This window comes from Dipodomys spectabilis, unplaced genomic scaffold (assembly GCF_019054845.1).
Source record: "Dipodomys spectabilis isolate Male_0828 unplaced genomic scaffold, ASM1905484v1 ptg000042l, whole genome shotgun sequence".
NCBI classification, from domain to species: domain Eukaryota; kingdom Metazoa; phylum Chordata; class Mammalia; order Rodentia; family Heteromyidae; genus Dipodomys; species Dipodomys spectabilis.
The window spans coordinates 1,877,637-1,901,381 of record NW_024870719.1 but is presented as its reverse complement, the minus strand read 5'-3'; the positions used below and the strand labels follow the sequence as shown (position 1 = coordinate 1,901,381).

The following is a 23,745-nucleotide window of genomic DNA, read 5'->3' as shown; positions in this document are numbered from 1 at the left end:
CACTTTAAATTATAAGGTCATGCAGTCCAAGGGGGGATCGAACCGAAAAACGTGACAAAAAGGGGCAAATTCGGTAATCTAGCAGAGTTGAGAATGAAGAGTGAAGGCTCTCCAGAGAACCACGGAATGGAAGGAAGGCTTAGGGCTTGTGGCCAGGAGACTGGAGGTACTCGGGTGATAGTGTTGGGTACCTGTGAGATTACAGGATGGCTTTCACCCATTAGGTTACCTGGAGCACTGTACATAGACGATCAAGACAATCAGGTAGAGACCGCTGTCTCAGAGACTACCTGTTACGAATATGATTCATTCATTCATCGTCCATTCATTCATTCATGGTGCTGGTATTGGGGCTTCTCTCGGCCCCTCGCTCTCACTAGGCTTTTTCACTTAGGGTAGTCTCCCCACCACTTGCGTCACACCTCCAATTCCACCCAATTCTTTGCGAGACAGGTATTACTCTTTCCACGTTAACGCCATTAGCCCCGCCCCGCGTTATCGTTCCCACTTCCGGTTCTTGAGCTGTTTGCGCAGGCGTCGACTGGGGACCCGGATGTTTGGGCGGAAGTGCCGGTCGGGATGCCTCAGTAAAAGTACTTTGCTCCCGAGGTTCTGATGCGGTGCGTGGCCGTTGAAGGCCACCATGAACCGGCTTCAGGATGACTACGATCCCTACGCGCTGGAAGAGCCTAGCGACGAAGAACCAGCTTTGAGCAGGTGGGCTCCTGCGCCACCCCGGCCCCCCGGCTCCGCTCTGGCGTTGAGCGCAGGCTGGGCCTTGGGCCTCTTCCACGGCTGCGTCTGTCCGGCCGTGCGGACCGTCCGCCCGGCGCCCGTCGGCCGCTCGTTGGGGTCCCAGGGAGGGATCTGGTGCTATGGCTCTGCCGTTAGCGGGGACCAGGGGAGCACTAGCTCGGGGGAAGACATTCCCGAGTCAGTGGGTGCCCCATGGTGAATCGTCATGGAGTTCTGTGTGTGGCTTACTAGCAGTGTGACCCATCTTCGGCTTCTCGGCTACAAAACGCAGTCTGCTAAGTATGGGGATGTATCACGTTCGCTGTGAGCCCCACAGGCCTTCACGTAGACTGCACGTCTGGACAGAAATAAAGGAATCGTGGACCAGCAGTTTTGGACCATGACAAGGTCGTTCTAGTTAACGAGATTAATTTGTATGTGTATGTGGCCTGTTAGCCTCGTGCAAGCTAGGCAAACCCTCAGCCACCGAGCCCCAAACTTCTAGTCATATCACCAAGAGATTTCCAGTCAACGTTAGCTATTTCTGTAGGTGTCAGCAGTTTCCATTTGTAATTAATTCTGAACATTAGTTCTGTGCCTCGAAGCTTTTTTTCGTTTTTCTTTTTTTGCGAAGCTGTCCATTCACAGTGTTGCTTCGTCATTCTGGGGAAGGGTTGTAGGCAGGGAAGGGAAGACTGCTGTGGAGATTTTCATTGTGAGGTATGAGGAGGGTTACCAGGATTCCTTGCGAACCAGTGTCAGTTAATGGCCCTGTCTGTGAAAGGAGGTACATGCAGGCATCAATTAATAAACTTCTTTTGATTGGAATATAGTAATATTTTCTGGATTTGTGCCTTTTTGCTATTACTATTACCATATATACCAAGGTTATTCATTTAATATCTTAGGTCGTACGATCAACTTAAGATTTTGTAGGTAAATTTTGTGATGCTGGAGTTGGAACTCAAGGCCTTCAGAGCTCAATTGTCTTACCACTTGTGATGCTTTTAGTGTCTGTAGCTATATTCTCTCCTGTCCTGTCCTCTCCTCTCTTCCCCTCTCCTGCCAGCTCTCTCCCTTTTCCCCTCCCCTTCCCCTCTCCTCTTCTCACCTTTCCTCCCCTTTCTCCTGTTCCCTCTCCTCCTTCCTCCCCTTTCTCCCCCCCCCCTCTTCCTGTCTGTCATAATTCCAGATGGCCTGAAATTCTTAGTACTGGGCAGAACTTATTTTAAAAAGAATGTAGTGTTTAGAGACATATCTGTCAGGATTTTATTTTATAATCTAATAATTTACAGCCTGCTACTGTTTTATGGAGACTTCTGGGGCAGAGAGAAAAGAGTGCACATAGCACAGAGAGTGTCATGTTCATTGCTCTTCTGGATCATAGGAATGAGGTTAATCAATGATGCACATTCAGTGTGTTGGCATTGTGTCTAAAGAACACTTGAACTTAGAGACTCTACCTGTTTTGTAGCAGCAGTAAATAAACCTTGGAAAAAGACAATATCTCATTTCTTTTTTTTTTTTTTTTTATTTTTTTATTTTTTGGGTCCGGTTGTGGGGCCTGAACTCTGGGCCTGGGCGCTGTCCCTCAGCTCTTCAGCTCAAGGCTAGCCTCTACCACTTGAGCCACAGCACCAATTCCGCTTTTTTTCTTTTTGCTTATGTGGTGCTGAGGAATTGAACCCAGGGCTTCATGCATTCAAGGCAAGCGCTCTACCACTGAGCCACCTTCCCAGCCCCTATCTCATTTCTTTTATTTATTTATTTATTTTTTTGGGTCCGGTAGTGGGGCCTGAACTCTGGGCCTGGGTGCTGTCCCTCAGCTCTTCAGCTCAAGGCTAGCGCTCTACCATTTGAGCCACAGTGCCACTTCCGGCTTTTTTCTTTTTGCTTATATGGTGCTAAGGAATCGAACCCAGGGCCTCGAGCATGCAAGGCAAGCGCTCTACCACTGAGCCACCTTCCCAGCCCCCCTTATCTCATTTCTTAAGGTTGCTCACTGTTCACACAGTGCTGGGAAATGGCCTGGATGAAGAATGGTCAAAACACTGCATTCTTGGCACATTTAATAAAAATGTGCAGGGCTCAAATGTTTTATCTCTTTTCCTGTTGGTTGTGGGCTTGAACTCTTGGGCCTGGGCACTGTCCCTCAGCTCTTCAGCTCAAGGCTAGCTAGCACTTGTCACTTGAGCCATAGTGCCACTTCCAGCCTTTTCTGTTTATGTGGTGCTGAGGAATCGAACCCAGGGCCTCATGCATGCAAGGCAAGCACTCTACCACTGAGCCACCTTCCCGGCCCTGTCACTTATCTCTTAAAAAAAAAATACATAATTTTGGGGCTGGGAAGGTGGCTCAGTGTTAGAGTGCTTGCCTTGCATGCACAAGGCCCTGGGTTCGATTCCTCAGCACCATGTAAGCGGAAAAAGCCGGAAGTGGTGCTGTGGCTCAAGTGGTAGAGTGCTAGCCTTGAGCTGAAGAGCTGAGGGACAGCGCCCAGGCCCAGAGTTCAAGCCACACAACCGACCAAAAAACAAAACAAAAACAAAAACATAATTTTATTGTTATTCTTAAGGTGTTTACAGAGGGCAAAGGGATTACTGTTTCATAAGTAACCAATGGAGGAGGCAACAATGCTTGATAAGAAAGGTACAGCTGGGCGCTGGTGGCTCACGCCTGTAATCCTAGCTACTCAGGAGGCTGAGATCTGAGGATCGCAGTTCAAAGCCAGCCCGGGCAGGAGAGACCGTGAGACTCCTATCTCCAATAAACCACCAGAAAACTGGAAGTGGCGCTGTAGCTCAAGTGGTAGAGCGCTCGCCTTGAGCTGAAGAGCTGAGGGACAGCGCCCAGGCCCAGAGTTCAAGCCCCATGACCGACCAAAAAAAAAAAAAAAAAAGAAATGTACTCACTATCTTGCACATGTAATTGTAACCCCTCTGTATGGTATTTTCACAATAATTTAAAAAAAACAAAAAAATAAGTCAACTAATGAGTACATTTCTGTTTTGGATAATGCTACCCCTTCCTTTGCTTTCCCCTAGTTTCCCCTCTTGTCCCTACTCATAAATGTTTTATTTCTTTTGGCTGTGCTTAAGACAGTCTTTTCTTGAATTACAAGGATTGGAGGAAATTTGCAAAAAGAGTAATCTCGCCGGGCGCTGGTGGCTCATGCCTGTAATCCTAGCTACTCAGGAGGCTGAGATCTAAGGATCACGGTTCAAAGCCAGCCCGGGCAGGAGAGACCGTGAGACTCCTATCTCCAATAAACCACCAGAAAACTGGAAGTGGCGCTGTAGCTCAAGTGGTAGAGCACTCTCCTTGAGCTGAAGAGCTGAGGGACAGCGCCCAAGCCCAGAGTTCAAGCCCCACGACCGACAAAAAAAAAAAAAGTAATCTCCTTGCCATATGATTCCATTTTTGTGTGTATATGTCCTGGTAATGGGGCTTGATTTCAGAGCCTTGTGCTCTTGGCTTGGCTTTTTTGTTCAAGGGTGGCACTGCCACTTGAGCCATACATCTACTTCTGGCTTTTTGCTGGTTAATTGGAGATGAGAGTCTCTGGAATTTGTCTGCATGGGCTGGCTTTAAACCTGAATCCTCAGATCACAGCCTCCTGAGTAGGATGGCATGAGCCACTGGCACCCAGCTAAAGATCTATTTTTATTTATTTATTTATTTATTTATTTATTTTTGTCCTGGGTCCTGAACTCTGAGCCTGGGTGCTGTCCCTGAGCTCTTCAGCTCAAGGCCACTGCTCTTCCACCTGAGTCACAGTACCACTTACGGTTTTTTAGTGGTTAATTAGAGATAAGAGTCTCACGGACTTTCCTGTCCAGGCTGGCTTGGAACTATGATCCTCAGCTCTCAGCCTCCTGAGTAGCTAGGATTATAGGCATGAGCCACTGGCGCCTGGCTTCTTAAAATCTTTTTTAATTTCATAGTTGTTGTAGATTACATGCAGTTTTGGAATAATACAGACAGATCCTGTGTACCCTTTTTCCAATATTAATGTATTAAAATATATAGTAGTATCACAGCTAGGGTATGGTTATTAAGACAGCCATGGTACAGACTGTCCTGTGTCTGTTGTCACAGAGATCCTCTTGCTCTGGGGCTGGGAAGGTGGCTCAGTGGTAGAGCGCTTGCCTTGCATGCCTGAGGCCCTGGGTTCGATTCCTCAGCACCACATAAACAGAAAAAGCCGGACGTGGTGCTGTGGCTCAAGTTGTAGAGCACTAGCCCTGAGCTGAAGAGCTGAGGGACAGCGCCCAGGCCCAGAGTTCAGGCCCCACGACTGGACAAAAAAAAAAAAAAAGAGATCCTCTTGCTCTGTTTTTTATTTTTTATTTTTTTGGGGTCTGGTCGTGGGGCCTGAACTCTGGGCCTGGGCGCTGTCCCTCAGCTCTTCAGCTCAAGGCTAATGCCCTACCACTTGAGCCATAGTGCCACTTACGGCTTTTTTCTTTTTGCTTATGTGGTGCTGAGGAATCGAACCCAGGGCCTCATGCGTGCAAGGCAAGCGCTCTACCACTGAGCCACCTTCCCAGCCCTGTTTTTTATTTGTTTGTCTGTCCTGGAGCTTTTTTGCTCAAGGCAATCTACCTTTTGAGTCACAGGTCCAGTTCTGGCATTTTTGTAGTTAATTAGAGATAAGAGTCTCATAGACTTTCCTACTTAGGTTGGCTTTGAACCTCGATCTTCATATCTCAGCCTCCTGAGTAGCTAGGATTACAGGCATAAACCACTGGCACCCGGCTCAGATACTTCTTTTTTGCTGGGGATATCGTGTGCATTGTTGGATGCTTAGCAGCATCCCTGACTATCTAATACATGTTAATTGTCTCTTTCTCTGCCACCAGTGTCTTGAACCATAACTGTACCATGAGGGCAAAATTGCCCTTAGTTGAGTACTAAAGGGTAGGAAGAGGGTAATTGTGATATGTGAGATTGGCAAGGTAAGCTAGAGCCAGACTTACCTTAATAATAATAGCGAAAAGTCTATTTTTATTTTTTGTCAGTACTGGAGTTTGAAATCAGGGCCTTGGACTTTCTTTTTTTGGGGGGAAGGGGGATGGATCCGGTGGTGGGTCCTGAACTCTGGGCCAGGGCGCTGTCCCTCAGTTCTTCAGCTCAAGGCTAGCACTCTACCACTTGAGCCACAGTGCCACTTCCAGCTTTTTTTTTTTTTTTTTCTTCTACTTATGTGGTGCTGAGGAATGGAACCCAGGGCCTCATGCATGCAAGGCAAACGCTCTGCCACTGAACTACCTTCCCAGGCCCTGGCCTTGGACTTTCTAGGCAGGTATTTTGCTGCTGAGACATGCCTCTACCCTTTTTGGTATTGATTATTTACTTTTTTTCCCCCTTATGACATTTTAGCTTATTTGATTCTATACATTGTGTCTGTATTAATAAAAATAAAGTTACATTAACAGGAAAATAATTATTAAAATGGAGGAACAACTTGAAACAAATGAACTTAACTGCATGTGAGGTTGTGATTGAACACTCCTCTCAGTGTACTGGTTATTTTTGAGATAGGCTCTTGCATCTTGCCCAAGTGTCTGCCCACACCTGAATTCTGCCTAGAATTGAATATATTTTAAGTTTCTTGCTAGAGCACCATGACACCTAAGTTCTCTTGAGAAGTCTTGTGAAGTTTTCTGCCTAGGCTGGTCTGGAATCATATTCTCAGCCTTCCAAGTAACTAGGATTATAGTCTTGAGCCTCCAGTGCCTGGCTTACAAAACTAGTTTGAGTGTTGTACTTAGAGGATTTTAGTTGAAGTTTCCTGAGTTGGGTAGTGAGGAGATGAGAGTTCTTCAGGAGTAATATTCTGGCAGTATATTGAGACTCTATGAAATTGAAGAGATCAGAGGCTTGAAGATGCTTAGCTAAGAGACCTGAGTGGAAATAGTGGTAACAGAGAAAGGGAGCGTGTTGGCTAGGATGCCAATTTATCTGTCATATGGGGCATTTTCTGGAAGTAGACTTTGGCTAAGTTCTCAAGAGAATTGTGTTTTACTGATTTACCTTCTGCTGGACCCTCAACAACTTTGTTCTATTTTGAAGATGGGTACAAGATTGAGACATTCTTTCACTATTTACTAGTTCATGAATAAGTGAATGCTACTTATGTACTACTGATTGTATTAGAAATGTTTTAGGCATTTAATTCATTTTTTAACACTCCTAATATCTGGTTTAATTATATCATTATCTGCTGTGTGCTGGTGGCTTACACCTATAATTCTACCTACTCAGGAGGCTGAGGATCACCATTTGAAGCCAGCCTGGGCAGGAAAGCCTAGGAGACTCATTTCTCTAGTTAAACCTCAAAAATGTTGAAAATGGGGCTGTGGCCCAATTGGTACAGTGCTAGCTTTGAGCAGAAAAACTCAGGGAAAGCACCCAGGTCCTGAGTTCAAGTCCCCGGACAGGCGCGCACACACACACACACACACACACACACACAGGCACATACACACACACACACACACACACAGGCACATACACACACACACAGGCACATACACACACACACAGGCACACACACAGGCACATACACACACACACACAGGCACATACACACACACACACACACACACACGTTAATACAGTTGATGGGGAACCCAATCACAGAAAGCAAGATAAATGGGTGGAAATTACTTAGGAGAATATGGAATGTAATTTAGCTTTCTCTCTTTTTACAGTTCTCTATTGTACTCCTGTACCCTCCCCCCTTGGTACTGGAGTTAAATTCAGGGCTTCACACTTGTTGGGCGGGGCACTTTACTACTTGAGCCATCCTCAGCCCAACACTGTGCTTTTTAAGTTGTGTTTAATTACCATTATTAATGTATATCCTGTTGACATATTAGCTATATATTAATTGTACATTTTAAGTTTTATTTGAATATCCAGTTTATAAACCTCATAGTTCTGTGAGAAAAACTAATATTGATGGAAATATGAATTGGTGCAGTGCTTTTGGAAAGCAGCATGATAACAAAAAAAATTTGTGTCTAATTGTACACAAATATCCTAAAGAAATGAACAAAAACAAGATAACATGCAGAAATGTTCATGTAAAGTTTAATGGCAATGAATTTAGAAATAAGCATACATGAGAGGAAATGTTATGTAGACATTAATATGGAGAATTAGTTGATCTATTGGTAATTGCTATTTGAAATAGTAGGGAGTTTTTTTTTTCCCTCCAATCTTGGGGCTTAAAACTCAGGGCCTGGACATTGTCCCTGAGCCTCTCTGTGCTCAAGGCTGGCACTCTACCACTTGAGCCATAGTGCCACTTCCAGATTTTTCTGTTTATGTGGTACTGAGGAATTGAACCCAGGGCTTCATGTATGCTAGGCAAGCACTCTATCACTAAGCCAGACCCAAAGCCCTGCTTTTTTTTTTATTGGTCGTGGGGCTTGAACTCTGGGCCTAGGTGCTGTCCCTGAGCTCTTCAGCTCAAAGCTAACTCTCTACCACTTTGAGCCACAGCTCCATTTCTGGTTTTCTGGTGATTAATTGGAGACATGAGTTTCATGGACTTGCCTGCTGGGCTAGCTTTGAACCATGATCCTCAGGTCTAATTCTCCTGAGTAGGTAGGATTACAAGCTTGAGCCACCAGTGCCTAGCTCCTAATTTTAATTTTTAAATATTAATGTTCCTTGTGTTTCAAATGATAGCTCTGAAGATGAAGTAGATGTGCTTTTACATGGAACTCCGGACCAAAAACGCAAACTCATCAGAGAATGTCTTACTGGGGAAAGTGAATCATCTAGTGAAGATGAGTTTGAAAAAGAAATGGAAGCTGAGTTAAATTCTACCATAAAAACAATGGAGGACAAGTTATCCTCTCTGGGAACTGGTAAACTTTTGGTTTTGTTTTTATGTATGTTTTTGTAAGCTCTATAAAGGCAAGAACCTTGTCTGTGGGCTTTGGGGTCTCTAGGTGCTCAATAGGTACTTACTACTTGGAGGAATAAATATGTTTGGCAATCTGAGCCCGAGTTTTATTTGCTGACTATGGGGTATGTCATGTATATTTAGTAGTGTTCATATGTATTATTTCCTTTTGTGGTTATTATTAAAAGGTTTAAAAAAAAGACACAGCCGGGCGCTGGTGGCTCACGCCTGTAATCCTAGCTACTCAGGAGGCTGAGATCTGAGGATCGCAGTTCAAAGCCAGCCCGGGCAGGAGAGACCGTGAGACTCCTATCTCCAATAAACCACCAGAAAACCGGAAGTGGCGCTGTAGCTCAAGTGGTAGAGCGCTCGCCTTGAGCTGAAGAGCTGAGGGACAGCGCCCAGGCCCAGAGTTCAAGCCCCATGACCAACCAAAAAAAAAAAAAAAAAGACACATGTGCTTATAAAAGTATTTTTAGGGTAGATGACACATGTCAGATTTAATGATGTATCATCAGAAATTGTTGTTTATTGTTTTTATTTTTTTCTGGTCTTAGGGTTTTTTGAACTCAGGGCCTGGGCTCCATCCTTGAGCCTCTCTGTGCTCAGGGCTAGTGCTCTACCACTTGAGCCACAGTGCTACTTCAGCTTTTTCTTTTTCTTTTTGGTTAGTTATGGGGCCTGAATTCTGGGCCTGGGCGCTGTCCCTCAGCTCTTCAGCTCAAGGCTAGTGCTCTACCACTTGAGCCACAGCACCACTTCCGGCTTTTTTCTGCATATGTGGTGCTGAGGAATCGAACCCAGGGCCTCATGCATGCAAGGCACTCTACCACTGAGCCACCTTCCCAGCCCTACTTTGGCTTTTCCTGTGTATGTGGTACTGAGAAATTGAACCTAGGGTTTCGTGCATGTGAGACAAGCACTGTACCACTAAGCCATATTCCCAGCCCCCCTCCCTTTTTTTTTTTGGCAGTCCTGGGCTTGAACATAGGGCTTGGCTGCTGTCCCTGAGCCCCATTGTGCTCAAGGCCAGCGTTCTACCACTTGAGCCACAGCACCTTCCAGCTTTTTGTGAGCAGTTTATTGGAGATAAAAGTCTTCCCGAGCTGGGTACCAGTGGCTCACGCCTGTAATCCCAGCTACTCAGGAGTCTTAGATCCAGGGATCTGGGTTTGAGGCCAGCCTGGACAGGAAAGTCTGTGAGACTCTTATCTCCAATAAACTACTCAAAAAAGCTGGAAGTGGCATTGTGGCTCAAGTGATAGAGCACTAGCCATTAGCAAAAGAAGCTCAGGGATAGTGCCTATAAGCCCTAAGACTGATTTTCCTGCCTGGGCTGGCTTAGAATTGAGATCCTCAGAGCTTAGCCTTCTGAGTAACTAGAAATACAGGTGTGAGCCACCAGTGTCTGGCTTCTTGTTGTATTTTAATAAGTAATGAAACATGATTTTGATTTTTTTTTCTTTCCCCTTTGGTGCAATACTGGGGCTTGATCTCAGTGCCTTAAACTTATACTTGACTTTTTTCACAGCCTTTTTCAAGGCTGGTCTATCACTTGAGCCATGCCTCCACTTCTGTTTTTCTGATGGTTAATTGGCAATAAGACTCTTTGGATTTCTCTGCTCAAGCTGTTCTTGAACTGTGATCCTCATATCTTAGCCTTCTAAAGTAGCTAGGCTTACAAGTATGAGTCACTGGTGCTTGGCTGTATTTTTGTTTCATTGGGACAGAATCTTAACTGTAGAGTCAAGGCTGGCTTGAAATGAATGGTTATATTGTTTCAGCCTCCAAAGTACTGGTATTACAGCCTGATTCATTTTGAGGTGTTTTATGTGAAATGAAGTTAGCCTGAAAACTGGTTTGTGAAAGTAGGACTCCTCAGCACTGATTTCATGTTGATATGTTGTGTATTAGAAATGAAAGCATATAATAATAATAATAACTTAAGCAAGTGTTAGAGGAAGACAGGATTACAGGCATGTAATGACAAATATAAATGATGGTGTGGCACTGGGTACACCTGGAAAGAAGAAGACTAGTTTTGTGTGTGTGTGTGTGTGTGTGTGTGTGTGTGTGTATGTGTGTGTGTGTGTGTATGTGTGTGTGTGTGTGTGTGTGTATGTGTGTTTCATCCTAGGGTGTGAACTCAGCATAGTCCCTGACCTTTTGTGCTCAAGGCTAGTGCGCTAGTACTTGAGCCACAGCTCCACTTTGGGCTTATTTTGGTGTTTAATTGAGGATAAGAGTCTCACAGACTTTTCTGCCCAGGCTGGCTTTGAACCTCATCCTCAAATCTCAGCCTCCTGAAGAGCTAGGATTATAAGCATGACCCACTGGTGCCTAGTTTATGACACCCATTCCCTTCTTCTTGTGGAGTTTTTTTTCTGTGTGTGTGTGTGTGTGTGTTGCTACTGTTTTTTTTTGTTTTTTTTTTTGTCAGTCATGGGGCCTGAACTCTGAGCCTACGTGCTGTCCCTCAGTACTTCAGCTTGAGCCACAGAGCTACTTGCTTTTTCTGCTTATGTGGTGCTGAGGAATTGAACCCAGGGCCTCATACAAGGAAGGCAAGCACTCTACCACTGAGCCACCTTCCCAGCCCTGCTATTCAGGTTTGAATTCCTTTCACTTGGCTTTTTCCGCTCACAGTTGGTGCTCTACCTTTTGAGCTACATGTCTCTTCAGTGTTGGCTTTTTCTGAGTAAGTGGAGATTGAGTCTCTTGGATTTGTCTGCCTGGGCTAACTTTGAACCTGATATGCAGAGCTCATCCTCCTGAGTAGCTAGGATTACAGGTGTAAGCCACCAGTGCTCAATTTCTGTGGAGTTTTTATTCTCTTTCCATTCTGCCCCTGAAAGTAAGATACTGTCAGGTTGGTGGCTCCTGCCTGTAATCCTATTCAGGATTAGGACCAGGAGATCTGAGGATCAGCACAGGAAGAAAAGTTTCTTGAACTCTTCTCTCCAGTAAATCACAAAAATCAGGAAGTGGAACTATGGCTCACATGGTAGTGAGCAAAAAAAAGAGCCCAGGAACAGTGCCTAGATCCTGAGTTTAAGCCCAGGACCAACACACACACACACACACACACACACACACACACACACACACACACTCATAAACCCCAAGGTACTATAACACACACACACACACACACACACACACACACACACTCACCCAATCATAAACCCCAAGGTACTACAACACACACACACACACACATATGCACACCCCAATCATAAACCCCAAGATACTATTCCTTGTTCTTCATAGTATACTGCATGGCTGAAAAGAAGAGAGATGGAGCTGGATGCTGGTGGCTCACGCCTGTAATCCTAGCTACTCATGAGGCTGAGATCTGGGAATCACGATTCAAAGCCAGCCCGGGCAGGAATGTCTGTGAGACTTACCTCCAATTAAACACCAGAAAACAGGAAATGGCACTGTGGCTCAACTGGTAGAGCACTAGCTTTGAGCTGAAGAGCTCAGGGACAGTGCCCAGGCCCAGAATTCAATACCCATGACCAACCAAAAAAAAAAAAAATAGTAGAGCAATAGATGCTGGCAACCTGCAATATCTTTTTTTTAATATAAGTAGATTTATAGGAAGGGAGAAAGAATTTTCTCATGATGTAGAACACTTGCACTATGGAGGGCTAATGCCTTGTAATAGCTTAGGGCACAGAAATCAAGTAGGTCACTAATGGGAAAGGATTTCACCATCCAAATGAAATTATGAGTAAGTTGATGGTACTTTGAGATGATAGAGAAGTGTGTGAAGGTTTGTCTTTTGGTATTCTATGGTTGTAAACTATACTTCCAACTTGAATAGGGTCTTCTTCAGGAAATGAGATAATTGGAACAGCACCAACAAAGTACTATGATGATATATATTTTGATTCTGATTCTGAGGATGAAGACAAAACAGGTAAGTACATACTTTGTTTACCAGTTTATATATATATATATATATATATATATATATATATATGTACATATCTATATATCTATATCTGTATCTTCTGTTTATGTGGTGTTGAGGAATCAAATCCAGGGCGTCATGCCTGCTAGGCAAGCACTCTACCACTGAGCCATCTTCCTAGCCCCCACCAGTTTATAGTTCGAGAAAGGTTTACCTAACAGTTATTTGTCTTTAGGATTTCCCTCAGTTTAATCTTTTAGAAATAATTGCAGGTGGTTGATGTGAGAAGCAAAGCTGGCACGCAGGCATGATGCATGGCGTGGACAGTCTGGGGGAAGAGGGAGGCGAGTCCAGTCCTGCTTAGTACCTCCTGACTCAGCACTCTTTCCCCATTGGTTCTTTTAGGTTCCTCAAATTGTTTTTTCACACCTATAGCTGGTCTCCATTTATGTTTTCCTGTGGAATTTTTCCTTCTGTGTTGGAAATAACTGATTTAATTATAACAGGCATTGAAGTGGAATACATAGTAATACATTTATGTGGTAAAGGAAGGTTTTTTGGTTTTATGTATTAGGAATTAAATAGTGACTTGCCGCTAGGTACTGGTGGCTCACACTTGTAATGGTAGCTACTCAGGAGGCTTAGAGATAAGGATGGCCACCCTAGGCAGAAAATTCCAAAAAGTGGAAGTGGAGCTGTGGCTTAATTGGTAAAATGTTAGCCTTAAGAAAAAAAAAGAACTCAGGCAAACCTGAGTTCAAGCCCCAGGAACTAAAAAGTCCAGTGTACTGGTAATGGTGGCTCATGCCTGTAATCCTAGCTATTTAGGAGGCTGAGATCTGAGGATCACGGTTCAAAGCCACCCCTGGCAGGAAAGACGTTTATTTCCAATTAGCCACCAGAAAACCACAAATAGCACTGTGTCCCAAAGTGGTAGAGTACTAGCCTTGAGCAAAAGAGCTCAGGAATATGCCCAGACCCTGAATTCAAGTCCTACCACCACCACCACCACCAACAATGTATGTGGATAGCCAAATACTTCCTGTGTGTATGCGCATGCCTGTATGTGTGTACTGAGGTCTGAACTCAGGACCTTGTGAATGTTAGTCATGCAATCTGTCACTCTTGGCTCAAGCAGTTTTCCTAACTCAGCCTTTTGAGTACCTGGGGTACTATAGGTGCATGCCAAGGTAGCTAGGTTCTTTCTTTATGTTTGATTCCCCTCCCCCCCCCCCCTAGTATTTAATACATGAGAACTTACAGAGAATTTATACATAAGAAGTAGTTCTGTGCTGGGAAGGTGGCTCAGTGGCAGAGCACTTGCCTTGCATGCCTGAGGCCCTGGGTTCGATTCCTCAGCACCACATAAGCAAAAAGAAAAAAGCCAGAAGTGACATTGTGGCTCAAGTGGTAGAGCGCTAGCCTTGAGCTGAAGAGCTGAGGGACAGCGCCCAGGCCTAGAGTTCAGGACCTATACCCCTTGCCCCCCCCTCCCCCCCCCCCAAAATAGTTCTTATTCTTCATTTGTATTGAGTGGCCTTTTTTTTTGGTTGGTTGTAGTGCTTGAAATCTGGGCCTGGGCACTGTCCCTTAGCTCTTCAGCTCAAGGTGAGTACTTTACCATTGAGCCACAGCGCTACTTCTTATTTTCTGAGTAGTTTATTGGAGATAAAAGTCTCACGGATGTTCCTGCCCAGGCTGGCTTTGAACCGTGATCCTCAGATCTCAGCCTTCTGTGTAGCTAGGATTACAGGCGTGAGCCACCAGTGCCGTCTTGAGTGGCCTTTTGAAACTAAATTCTCATTATTTAAAATTCATTTCTTGCCGAGTGCCGGTGGCTCACGCCTGTAATCCTAGCTACTCAGGAGGCTGAGATCTGAGGTCACGGTTCAAAGCCAGCCTGGGCAGGAAAGTCCATAAGATTTTTATCTCCAATAAACCACCAGAAAACCAGAAGTGGCACTGTGGCTCAAGTGGTAGAGCACTTGCCTTGAGCTGAAGAGCTGAGGGACAGTGCCCAAGCCCAGAGTTCAAGCCCCATGACTGACAAAAAACAAAAAACAACAATAAAAAAAACCCCAAAACAAAAAACAAAACTCATTTCTTGAGATACTAGTATTTTTATTTTTGTTTTGTTAGTTGTAGGGCTTGAACTCAGGGCTAACGTTCTACTACTTTGAGCCATAGCTCCACTTCTGTTTTTTTGTTTTGTTTTTGTGTGATGAGTTGTATGAGTCTCATGGACTTTCCTACCCTGGCTGGCTTTGAATCACGATTCTCAGATCTCAGCTACCTGAGTAGCTAGGATTACAGGCATGACCTACCAGTGCCCAACTGAGATACTAGTTTTTTGTTGTTGGTGGTGGTGGGGCTTGAACTCTGGGCCTGGGTATTGTCCTTCAGCTCTTCACCTCAAGGTTAGTGCTCTACCACTTGAGCCACAGCGCCACTTCTGGCTTATTCTGCTTATATGGTGCTGAGGAATCAGACCCATGGCCTCATGCATGCAAAGCAAGCACTCTACGACTGAGCCACCTTCCCAGCCCTGAGATACTAGTTTTTCATGAAGAAATAGTTTGAGCTTTCTCTGTCATCTTTTTTTATTGCTTGTTAATTGTGCAGTACATTTCTTTTAAGAATAGTTTTAAAATATTCTTAGCATAATATAAATAAGTATATAGCTTCTTTTATATTAAGTGCGTACCTTAGACATAATACTTAGGCATATCCTTAATCTTTTGAAAATTAGCACAAGTGACCAAGAAAAAAAAGAAGAAACGGCACAGGATTCCAACAAATGATGAATTATTATATGATCCTGAAAAAGATAATAGAGACCAAGCATGGGTTGATGCACAGAGAAGAGGGTAAGAAATAAAATTTAATATTTATTTATTTATTGCCAGTCCTGGGGCTTGAACTCAGGGCCTGGACACTGTCTCTCAGCTCTTCAGCTCAAGGATAGCACTCTACCACTTGAGCCACAGAGTCACTTCTGGCTTTTTCTGCTTATTTGATGCTGAGGAATTGAACCCAGGGCCTCATTTATGGAAGACAAGCACTATACCACTGAGCCACCTTCCCATCCCCTGGGAGGGAGATTTGAACTCAGAGCTTTGTGTTTGCTAGGCAGGTACTCTAACAATCTGTCCTTTCATCAGCCCTTTGTTTTTGCTTATGTTGTTTTGGGGAAATGGTTTTGAGGACTGTGCCAACCTGATCTTTGATCCTCTTATATATGCCTCCCTGTATAACTGGGATAATAGGCATATACCATCATGCCCAGCTATTGGTGGACATGAGATGTCACTAACTTTTTGTTCAGAGTAGGCTCAAACTGTGATTCTCTTAACTCTCTGCCGCCTAAGTGACTAGCTAGTATTGTAAGTGTGAACCACTAGTACATGACTTGAATTTTCAGTCTTTTGGTTCTATACTTAGGAACTTAGGAACTTTTAGATTATATGGAAATTCCATTTTTTACTTATTTAATTTTTTGTTTTCCAGTGCTAGGGATTGAGGATTGAGACCAGGGTATCAAAGATGCTAGGTGAATACTCTACCACTGAGCTACATCTCAACCCCTATATTAACTTTTTGAGGAAATACAAAACTATTTTCCACCATGACTGAACCATTGTACATTCCTACAAACAAAATACAATGGTTGGGCTGGGTATGTGGCTCAGAGTGCTTGCTTAGCATGCATGAATCCCTGGGTTTGATTATTCAGTACCACATAAACAGAAAAGGCTGAACAAAGGAGGGGGGTAACAATGCTTGATAGGAAATGGACTCCATGTAACTATAACCCCTCTGTACAGTATCTTTACAATAAAAATATGTATTATAAAAAACAACAACAATAAAAACCCAGAAAAGTCTGGAAGTGGCATTGTGGCTCAAGTAGAGTGCTAGTGTTGAGCAAAAGAAGCCCAGGGACAGGACTCAGGCCAAGAGTTCAAGTACCAGGACAGGCAAAAAAAAAAAAAAAAGGACTGGGAAGGTGGCTCGGTGGTAGAGTGTTTGCCTTGCATGCACGAGGCCCTGGGTTCAGTTCAATTCCTTAGCACCACATAAGCAGAAAAAGCCTGAAGTGGCACTATGGCTCAAATGGTAGAGTGCTAGCCTTGAGCTGAAGTCTTGAGGGACAGTGCCCAAGCCCAGAGTTCAGGCCCACGACTGACACACACATACACACAAATATGAACAAATTTAACTTTGATATGAAGGCTATTCAATGCTGTATCCTTGTATCTTGTACATTAGTAAAAGACAGTAGTTACTGAATAAATGAGTGATTTTCTTGGGATTTTGTTTTTGAAATGTGCTATGTTGGAAGTGGTTTGTTTGTTTGTTTGTTTTTGGTTAGTCATGGGGCTTGAACTCTGGGTCTGGGCGCTGTCTCTCAGTTTTTCAGCTCAAGGTGAGCCCTCTACCACTAGAGCTACTGTGCTACTTCCTATTTTCTTATTGGAGATAAGAGTCTCATAGACTTTTCTGCCTGGGCTGGCTTTGAACCATGATCCTCAGATCTTAGCCTCTTGAGTAGCTAGGATTACAGGTATCACTGGCACCTGGCTAGGAGATGTTTAACATTATGAAATATGTATCATGTTTTTTTTTTCTGGAGTTTTCCCTATAAACATTTGAAGTGTTTTGGCAAGGAATACAAAATTATTTTCCTTTTTTCTTTTTTTTAATTTTTGGCCAATCCCAGGTCTTGTGAAGTCAGGGCCTGGGCACTGTCCCTGAGCTTCTTTTGCTCAAGGCTAGCACTCTACTACTTAAGCCACAGCAGCATTTCTGGCTTTTTCTTTGTATATGGTACCAATGAGTGGAACCCAGGGCTTCATGTGTGCTAGTCACTCTCCTATTAAGCCACATTCCTAGCCCTTACCTTTTGTTTGGTATTTTCAGTTTCCTGTAAGTCTTCTAAAAAATAGATATTCTAGGCATGGTGCCAGTGGCTCATACCTATAATCATTAACTGCTCAAGAGGCTGAGCTCTAGGGATTGTAGTATGAAGCCAGCCTGGGCAGGAAAGTCCTTGCGACTCTTTTCTCTGAGCAGCCACCAAAAAACTAAAAGTGGAAGTGTGGCTCATGTGGTAGATTACAAGCTATGTGCATAAAACCTCAGAGACTGTGCCTAAGCCTGAGTTCAAGCCCCAATACTGGCATAAAAATATATAAGTAAATAAATAAGTACTCATATTTTATGTCTTCATAAATGTACTTATACTTTAGTCTTTCAATCAGAAAATTTTTTGAGCACTTATTGTAAACTGTCCTAGAGCCTTGAAATACAGTTGATAATGATAGAAACAGAAGTCTTTAACTACTTGAGTTTCCATTTCTATTTTAGTAATGTAACTTTACTGCATTGTTGGAAGGCGGGAGTTTTTTTTTTTTGGTTGTTGTTGTGGGGCTTGAACTCAGGCCCTGGACATTGTCCATGACCTTGTTTGCTCAAGGATAGTGCTCTACCACTTTGAGCCCCACAACTCTACTTCCAGTTTTTGAGTGGTTAATTGGAGATAAGACTGGCTTGCTTTGAACTGTGATCCTCAGATCTCAGCCTCCTGAGTTGCTAGGATTATAGGCATGAGCTACCAGCATCTGGCTTTGGAGGCAATTTTTTTTTAAAGAAGAGTTACAGATTTACAGAACAATTGAGCAGATAATGCAAAAAGTTTCCATATACCACTGCCTCACCCCAACATACACAGTTTCTCCTATTGTTACATTCATATGTACAGTTAACTGTCACAATTTGGGAACCAATGTTCTTATGGTTATTATTATTAACTAAAATTTGTAGTTTATTATAGTTCCTTAGTTTTTAGGTGATGTGCGATTCATGTCCCAGGATCCAGTTTAGAACACCATTATATATTTATTTATTATGTCCCCTTTAGCCAATGTTGATAATGAACCTAAAAATTATATTCTAGTCCTACTTTCTTATTTTTGATGACTTTCATTGCTTTGAGAAGCACTGTGGAATATGAGGAGGGTCCTTCTGATTTTTTTTTTTTTTTTTTGGTCCGGTCGTAGGGCCTGAACTCTGGGCCTGGGCGCTGTCCCTCAGCTCTTCAGCTCAAGGCTAGCGCTCTACCACTTGAGCCATAGTACCACTTCTGGCTTTTTTCTTTTTGCTTATGTGGTGCTGAGGAATCGAACCCAGGGCCTCAGGCATTCAAGGCAAGTGCTCTACCACTGAGCCACCTTCCCAGCCCCCTGATGTTTTTCTTATAATTAGACTGAGATTATATTTTTGTTTGCTGAGATTATGTTTTGCAGTTGAGGGTGGTCTTGAATGCCCAACTCTCCTGCCTCAACCTCCTCAGTACTGGGATTATAGATATGTGCCAAGGAGGCTGAGATGTGAGGATTGAGGTTTGGAGCCAGCCCAGGCTGGAAAGTCCATGAGACTCTTATTTGCAATTAAACACCATGAATAAACCAGTAGTGGGGTTATGGCTCAAGTGGCAGGGTGCTAGCCTTGAGCGAAAGAGCTGAGATAACATCTAGGTCTTGAGTTTCAAGCCCTAGTTCTTACAAAACAACAACAACCACCAAACAAAAAGCCAAAGCAAAGAAACTCCAGATATGTACCACTACCCAGTTATACTGTATTCTTTGAAAGTAGGTCACTATGTGTGGGCTAGGCTTAAGCAATACCTGGAGAATATCTTTATAAGCTATTTTGAAATTTTCTGAATAGAGATTTATTTTCTCACCTCCATTTATTTATGCACATTAAGTTTGCATGGACTATTTTATTATTTTTTATTTTTTTTGAATTTTTTATTGTGATTAAGTGATTACATAATTTCCCAAATTTCACAATATTGTGGGATAGTGATGCTTAGTAAAAGTCGCAAGCATATTCTAACTTTCATGGGGCAAATTGTCTATCGTAGTCTATAACACTTATGAGTTCTATGAGCTTTGACAATATAGTTATTTCTTCCACATTGGATTGTATGGACTATTTTATATGGAGTTATAATCCATACTGTTTTATTTTGTATCTCAAGTTGTTTGAGCTTGACATTGAGAGCTCCTTTATTTGGCTCCTGATCACCTTTGGCACACTTTTCCTTGTTTTGTTGTGTTCTAATACTTCTCCCTTTCTGGTACTGTTTTGGGTTATGCTATATTTCTAGAATCAGCCATTTCTCTGAGTCTCCTTTTATTGGAGAATGGTGTTAGAGACCAAGATTTACATTTAATGTGTTTTTCCCTTTTAATTTCTTTTCTATTGTAGTTATCATGGTTTTGGACTACCGAGGGCACGTCAGCAACAACAGCCAGTTCCAAACAGCGATGCTGTCTTGAATTGCCCTGCTTGCATGACCACTCTGTGCCTTGATTGTCAAAGGTAATCCAACACACACACATATACACATGCACTAGTAAAAAAAAAATAAAAAAACCTGATGCCATCTCAGCTCTTTCGCTCAAGGCTAGCACCCTGCCACTTGATCTAGGCACTAGTGGCTCACACTTGTAATCCTGACTACTCAGTAGGCTCAGATTTGAGGATCTTAGTTCAAAACTAGTCTGGGCAGACAAACCCAATAGATTCTTATCTCTAATTAACCACCAAGAAGCTGGAAGTAGAGCTGTGGTTCAAGTAATAGAGTGTTAGCTTTGAATACAAAAGCAGGAGAGGAAGTAAGATGGCCCCCAAACAATATGGAATTGCTCCAACTCTCTCTAACCAGACAGAGATTTGGGTTCCTAATATGCACTTTTCCCCAAAAGATCAATAACAGACGTATATAGCATTTTTTTTTTTTTTTTGGTCAGTTGTGGGGCCTGAACTCTGGGCCTGGCTATTGTCCCTCAGCAGTTCAGCTCAAGGCTAGCGTTCTACCACTTGAGCCACAGTGCCACTTGCAGCTTTTTGTGCTTATGTGGTTCTGAGGACTTGAACCCAGGGCCTCATGCATGCAGGGCAAGTACTCTACTACTGAGCTACATTCCTAGCCCAACAAACACATATAAACAAGCAGAGAGTCATGGGAACTGAAAAAAAAAACCTCATAACTTCTACACATAAGGGTGGAAAACTCTGAAAAACTTCCCCCCCATCCCCCATCCTGCCACTAAAGTGGCCTGGTGTCTGCCTTGACCTCTAGAACCCACCAGTGGACTGAAGCATTCTGACAGAAAACTCCACAACACCAGACCTGGACAGTGCAGATGGAGATAGTGAGCCATGGCTAAACCCAGACCCAGAGAACTCCCATGGTCATACCTGTCAACTTACAACCAATATGGCAGATCTGTGAGAGGGCCCTGGCAGCTGATGGATGGGAATGGTCTAGGGGTGGGAGCAGCCTAGTGTCCAAGCAGCAGGAATGGCCAGGCAACAGGAGCAGTCCAGCAGTGGGAGCCACCTGACAAGCGGGTTGACCAACCCAGTGGCCAAGTGGGCAGGAGTGATCTAGGGGTGGGAACAGCCCAGCAGCTGGGCAGGCAGCAGGAGCTGCCCAGTGCAAGTTCATCTCAAAGGCCTGAATTTAACCTTTGTAGTCCCTGAGGTAGACCTGATGGAGCTCCCTCCTAACTAGCTCAGGGTGAGCATGTGCACAGGTGTTTGCTGGCCCTGGGACTCAGTGTGGGCGAGTTTACCCAGTGTGAACTAGTCAAAGCCAAGCAAGGGCTGCCACTAGTCAGGGGGAAATAGGCCACACTGGGGCTTTGGCCCTGACAATCTCTGAACTCAAATGCCTAAATCGCAAGTAAATACACTGGATGGTAAAAGAAAAAAAAAATACACTGGTCTATGATAAATTATATAGATCTCTAGGTATTCACACTAGGAGGATACTCTTAGGAGAGGCTCACATAGGCAAAATAGCTATGTGCATCTGACCATATAAAATAGTATTTATCAAAGTGAACTCCATTTCATTATTGGTGTTTTTGGTTTCATTTGTCTGGCTTATTCATTTATTTGTCTTTATGAGGGTAAGCAATGGCACAGAATGGGACAAAGGGTAAACAAATGCAGCAGTGATACTTGCTGGATACTACATTGAAAATAAACTATACAACTTGTGGGTGGGAATGGAATATAAAAACTGGGACAGAGGGTTGGGAAGTGGCTCAGTGGTAGAGTGCTTGCTTTGCATGCATGAGGCCCTGGGTTCCATTCCTCAGCACCACATAAGCAGAAAAACTGGAAGTAGCACTGTGGTTCAAGTGGTAGAATGCTAGCCTTTTGCTGAGGAGCCAAGAGGCAGCGCCTAAGCCCTGAGTTCAGGCTCCACGACTGACAACCCTAAAACAAGCAAAAAAAACTGGGAGAGAGCAAAGGAAGGGTGACATTGTTCAAAAAGATATATATATATATTTTTTTTTTTTTTTGGTCAGTTGTGAGGCTTGAATTCAGGGCTTGGGTGCTGTCTCTGAGCTCTTTTGCTCAAGGCTAGTGCTCTTTCACTTTGAGCCATAGCTTTACTTCCAGAATATGTACTCTTCATCTGACTTACGTAACTGTAACCCCTTTGTATATCATCTTTACATTAGCAATAAATAAATGGAAAAAAAAGACTCAGGACTTTTCCTTCTTGGGCTGGCTTTAAGCAAATCTCAGCTTCTTGAGTAGCTAGGATTATAGGTATGAGCCACCAGTGCCCAGCTTTCTCCCCAATTTTAAAATAACTCTTTGGGCTGGGGATGTAGCTTACTGGTAGAATGCTTGCTTAGCATGCCTGAAGCCCTAGGTTGGATTCCTCAGTACCATATAAACAGAAAAAGCTGGAAGTGGTGCTGTGGATCAAGTAGTAGAGTGCTAGCCTTGAACAAAAGAAGCTCAGGAACAGTGCCTACATCCTCCCTGAGTTCAAGTGCTAGGACTGGCAAAACAACAGCAAACAAACAAAAACTTTCACATTTCTTTATATTTTCTTTTATTTCTATTTTGTCTTTATTTTGATTTATATATCAATGAGTTTTGATGTTGTCAAGTTTTATCTGAAGGATAAATTAAAACATAAATCCAGTCTCTATTTTCCTCTTAGGCATGAATCCTACAAAACCCAATATAGAGCCATGTTTGTGATGAATTGTTCTGTCAACAAAGAGGAGGTTCTAAGGTATAAAATCCCAGAGAGCAGGAAGAAAAGGCGGGGCTATAAGAAGATGAAGTCTAATCGTGAAGATCCTACAGAGCAGGCAGAGACAGAAGAGGAAGAAATCTATCATCCAGTCATGTGCACAGAATGTTCCACTGAAGTGGCAGTCTATGACAAGGATGAAGTCTTTCACTTTTTCAATGTTTTAGCAAGCCATTCCTAGACAATGTAACTGGAATTTGATTTCCCAGTGTGGTTTGTAAGGCAATATGGACAGTTACTTTCCTCTTTATCTATTCATATCATTAAGTGATATTGAGTTATTTGTGGAAGCAGTATTTTGTCTTTATGAAAGAAAATGGTTATTAGTCTTTATCTCTTACCTCTTCCTTTTTTTTCTTTTAGTTTTTTTCATGAGTTCTGATGAGGCAGAATTCATTCTATTTTTGATGAACATTTGGAAATTTGGGGGCTTTTTATTTATGAAAGCTCTTTAGAATTAAAATGTTCTCAAATTATAAATCATCTTTGTTTCTCAATGTTTGTTTCTGTTGTCTTAACAAAATACCTAAGGTTGAGCTGTGTAAAAAGACCTTTAGCCACGCTCATGCTTGTAATCCTAACTACTCAGGAGGCTGAGATCTGAGAAGCATGGTTCAAAGCCAGCCTGGGCAGAAAATTCCCTGTGAGACTCATCTCCAATTAACTACTCAAAAACTGGAAGTGGCGTGAGACTCCAGTAAAAGAATGTATGTCAGATCTCAACTGCAAACTAGCTTCAGAATATGATTGAAGACTACCAAGTTTCATAAGGTTTAAAAAAATTTTTTTTGGGGGGCTGGGAAGGTAGCTCAGTGGTAGAGTGCTTGCCTTGCATGCCTGAGGCCCTGGGTTCGATTCCTCAGCACCACATAAGCAAAAAGAAAAAAGCCGGAAGTGGTGCTGTGGCTCAAGTGGTAGAGTGCTAGCCTTGAGCTGAAGAGCTGAGGGACAGCGCCAGGCCCAGAGTTCAGGCCCCATGACCAGACAAAAAAAAAAAAAAATAATAATTTTTTTGTATATGAAAGGGAGAGA

At 43.2% G+C, this 23,745-nt stretch overlaps 1 protein-coding gene across 2 annotated transcripts; it reads left to right on the top strand.

The window, feature by feature from the left end:
• The first annotated feature begins 539 nt into the window (after positions 1-539).
• Positions 540-23,196, top strand: LOC122106539 (E2F associated phosphoprotein). 2 transcript variants are annotated; one of them, XM_042677918.1, is made up of 6 exons: positions 544-717; positions 8,437-8,618; positions 12,486-12,581; positions 15,325-15,442; positions 19,851-19,964; positions 22,618-23,196. In XM_042677918.1, exons 1-6 carry the CDS (start codon positions 644-646, stop codon positions 22,892-22,894), a joined length of 861 nt encoding a protein of 286 aa, XP_042533852.1. In that variant the 5' UTR covers positions 544-643; the 3' UTR covers positions 22,895-23,196. The 2 variants fall into 2 exon arrangements, with proteins under 2 accessions (XP_042533854.1, XP_042533852.1); XM_042677920.1 differs by lacking the exons at positions 15,325-15,442; positions 22,618-23,196 and having other exon boundaries at positions 540-717; positions 19,851-19,921.
• The last annotated feature ends 549 nt before the right edge of the window (positions 23,197-23,745 follow it).

Coding starts and splice junctions, on each gene's coding strand:
- LOC122106539 (XM_042677918.1), top strand. CDS start 644: ATGAACCGGCTTCAGGATGACTACGATCCCTACGCGCTGGAAGAGCCT. Junction 8,619..12,485: donor GTTATCCTCTCTGGGAACTG/GTAAACTTTTGG, acceptor CAACTTGAATAG/GGTCTTCTTCAGGAAATGAG. Junction 19,965..22,617: donor CTGTGCCTTGATTGTCAAAG/GTAATCCAACAC, acceptor TTTTCCTCTTAG/GCATGAATCCTACAAAACCC.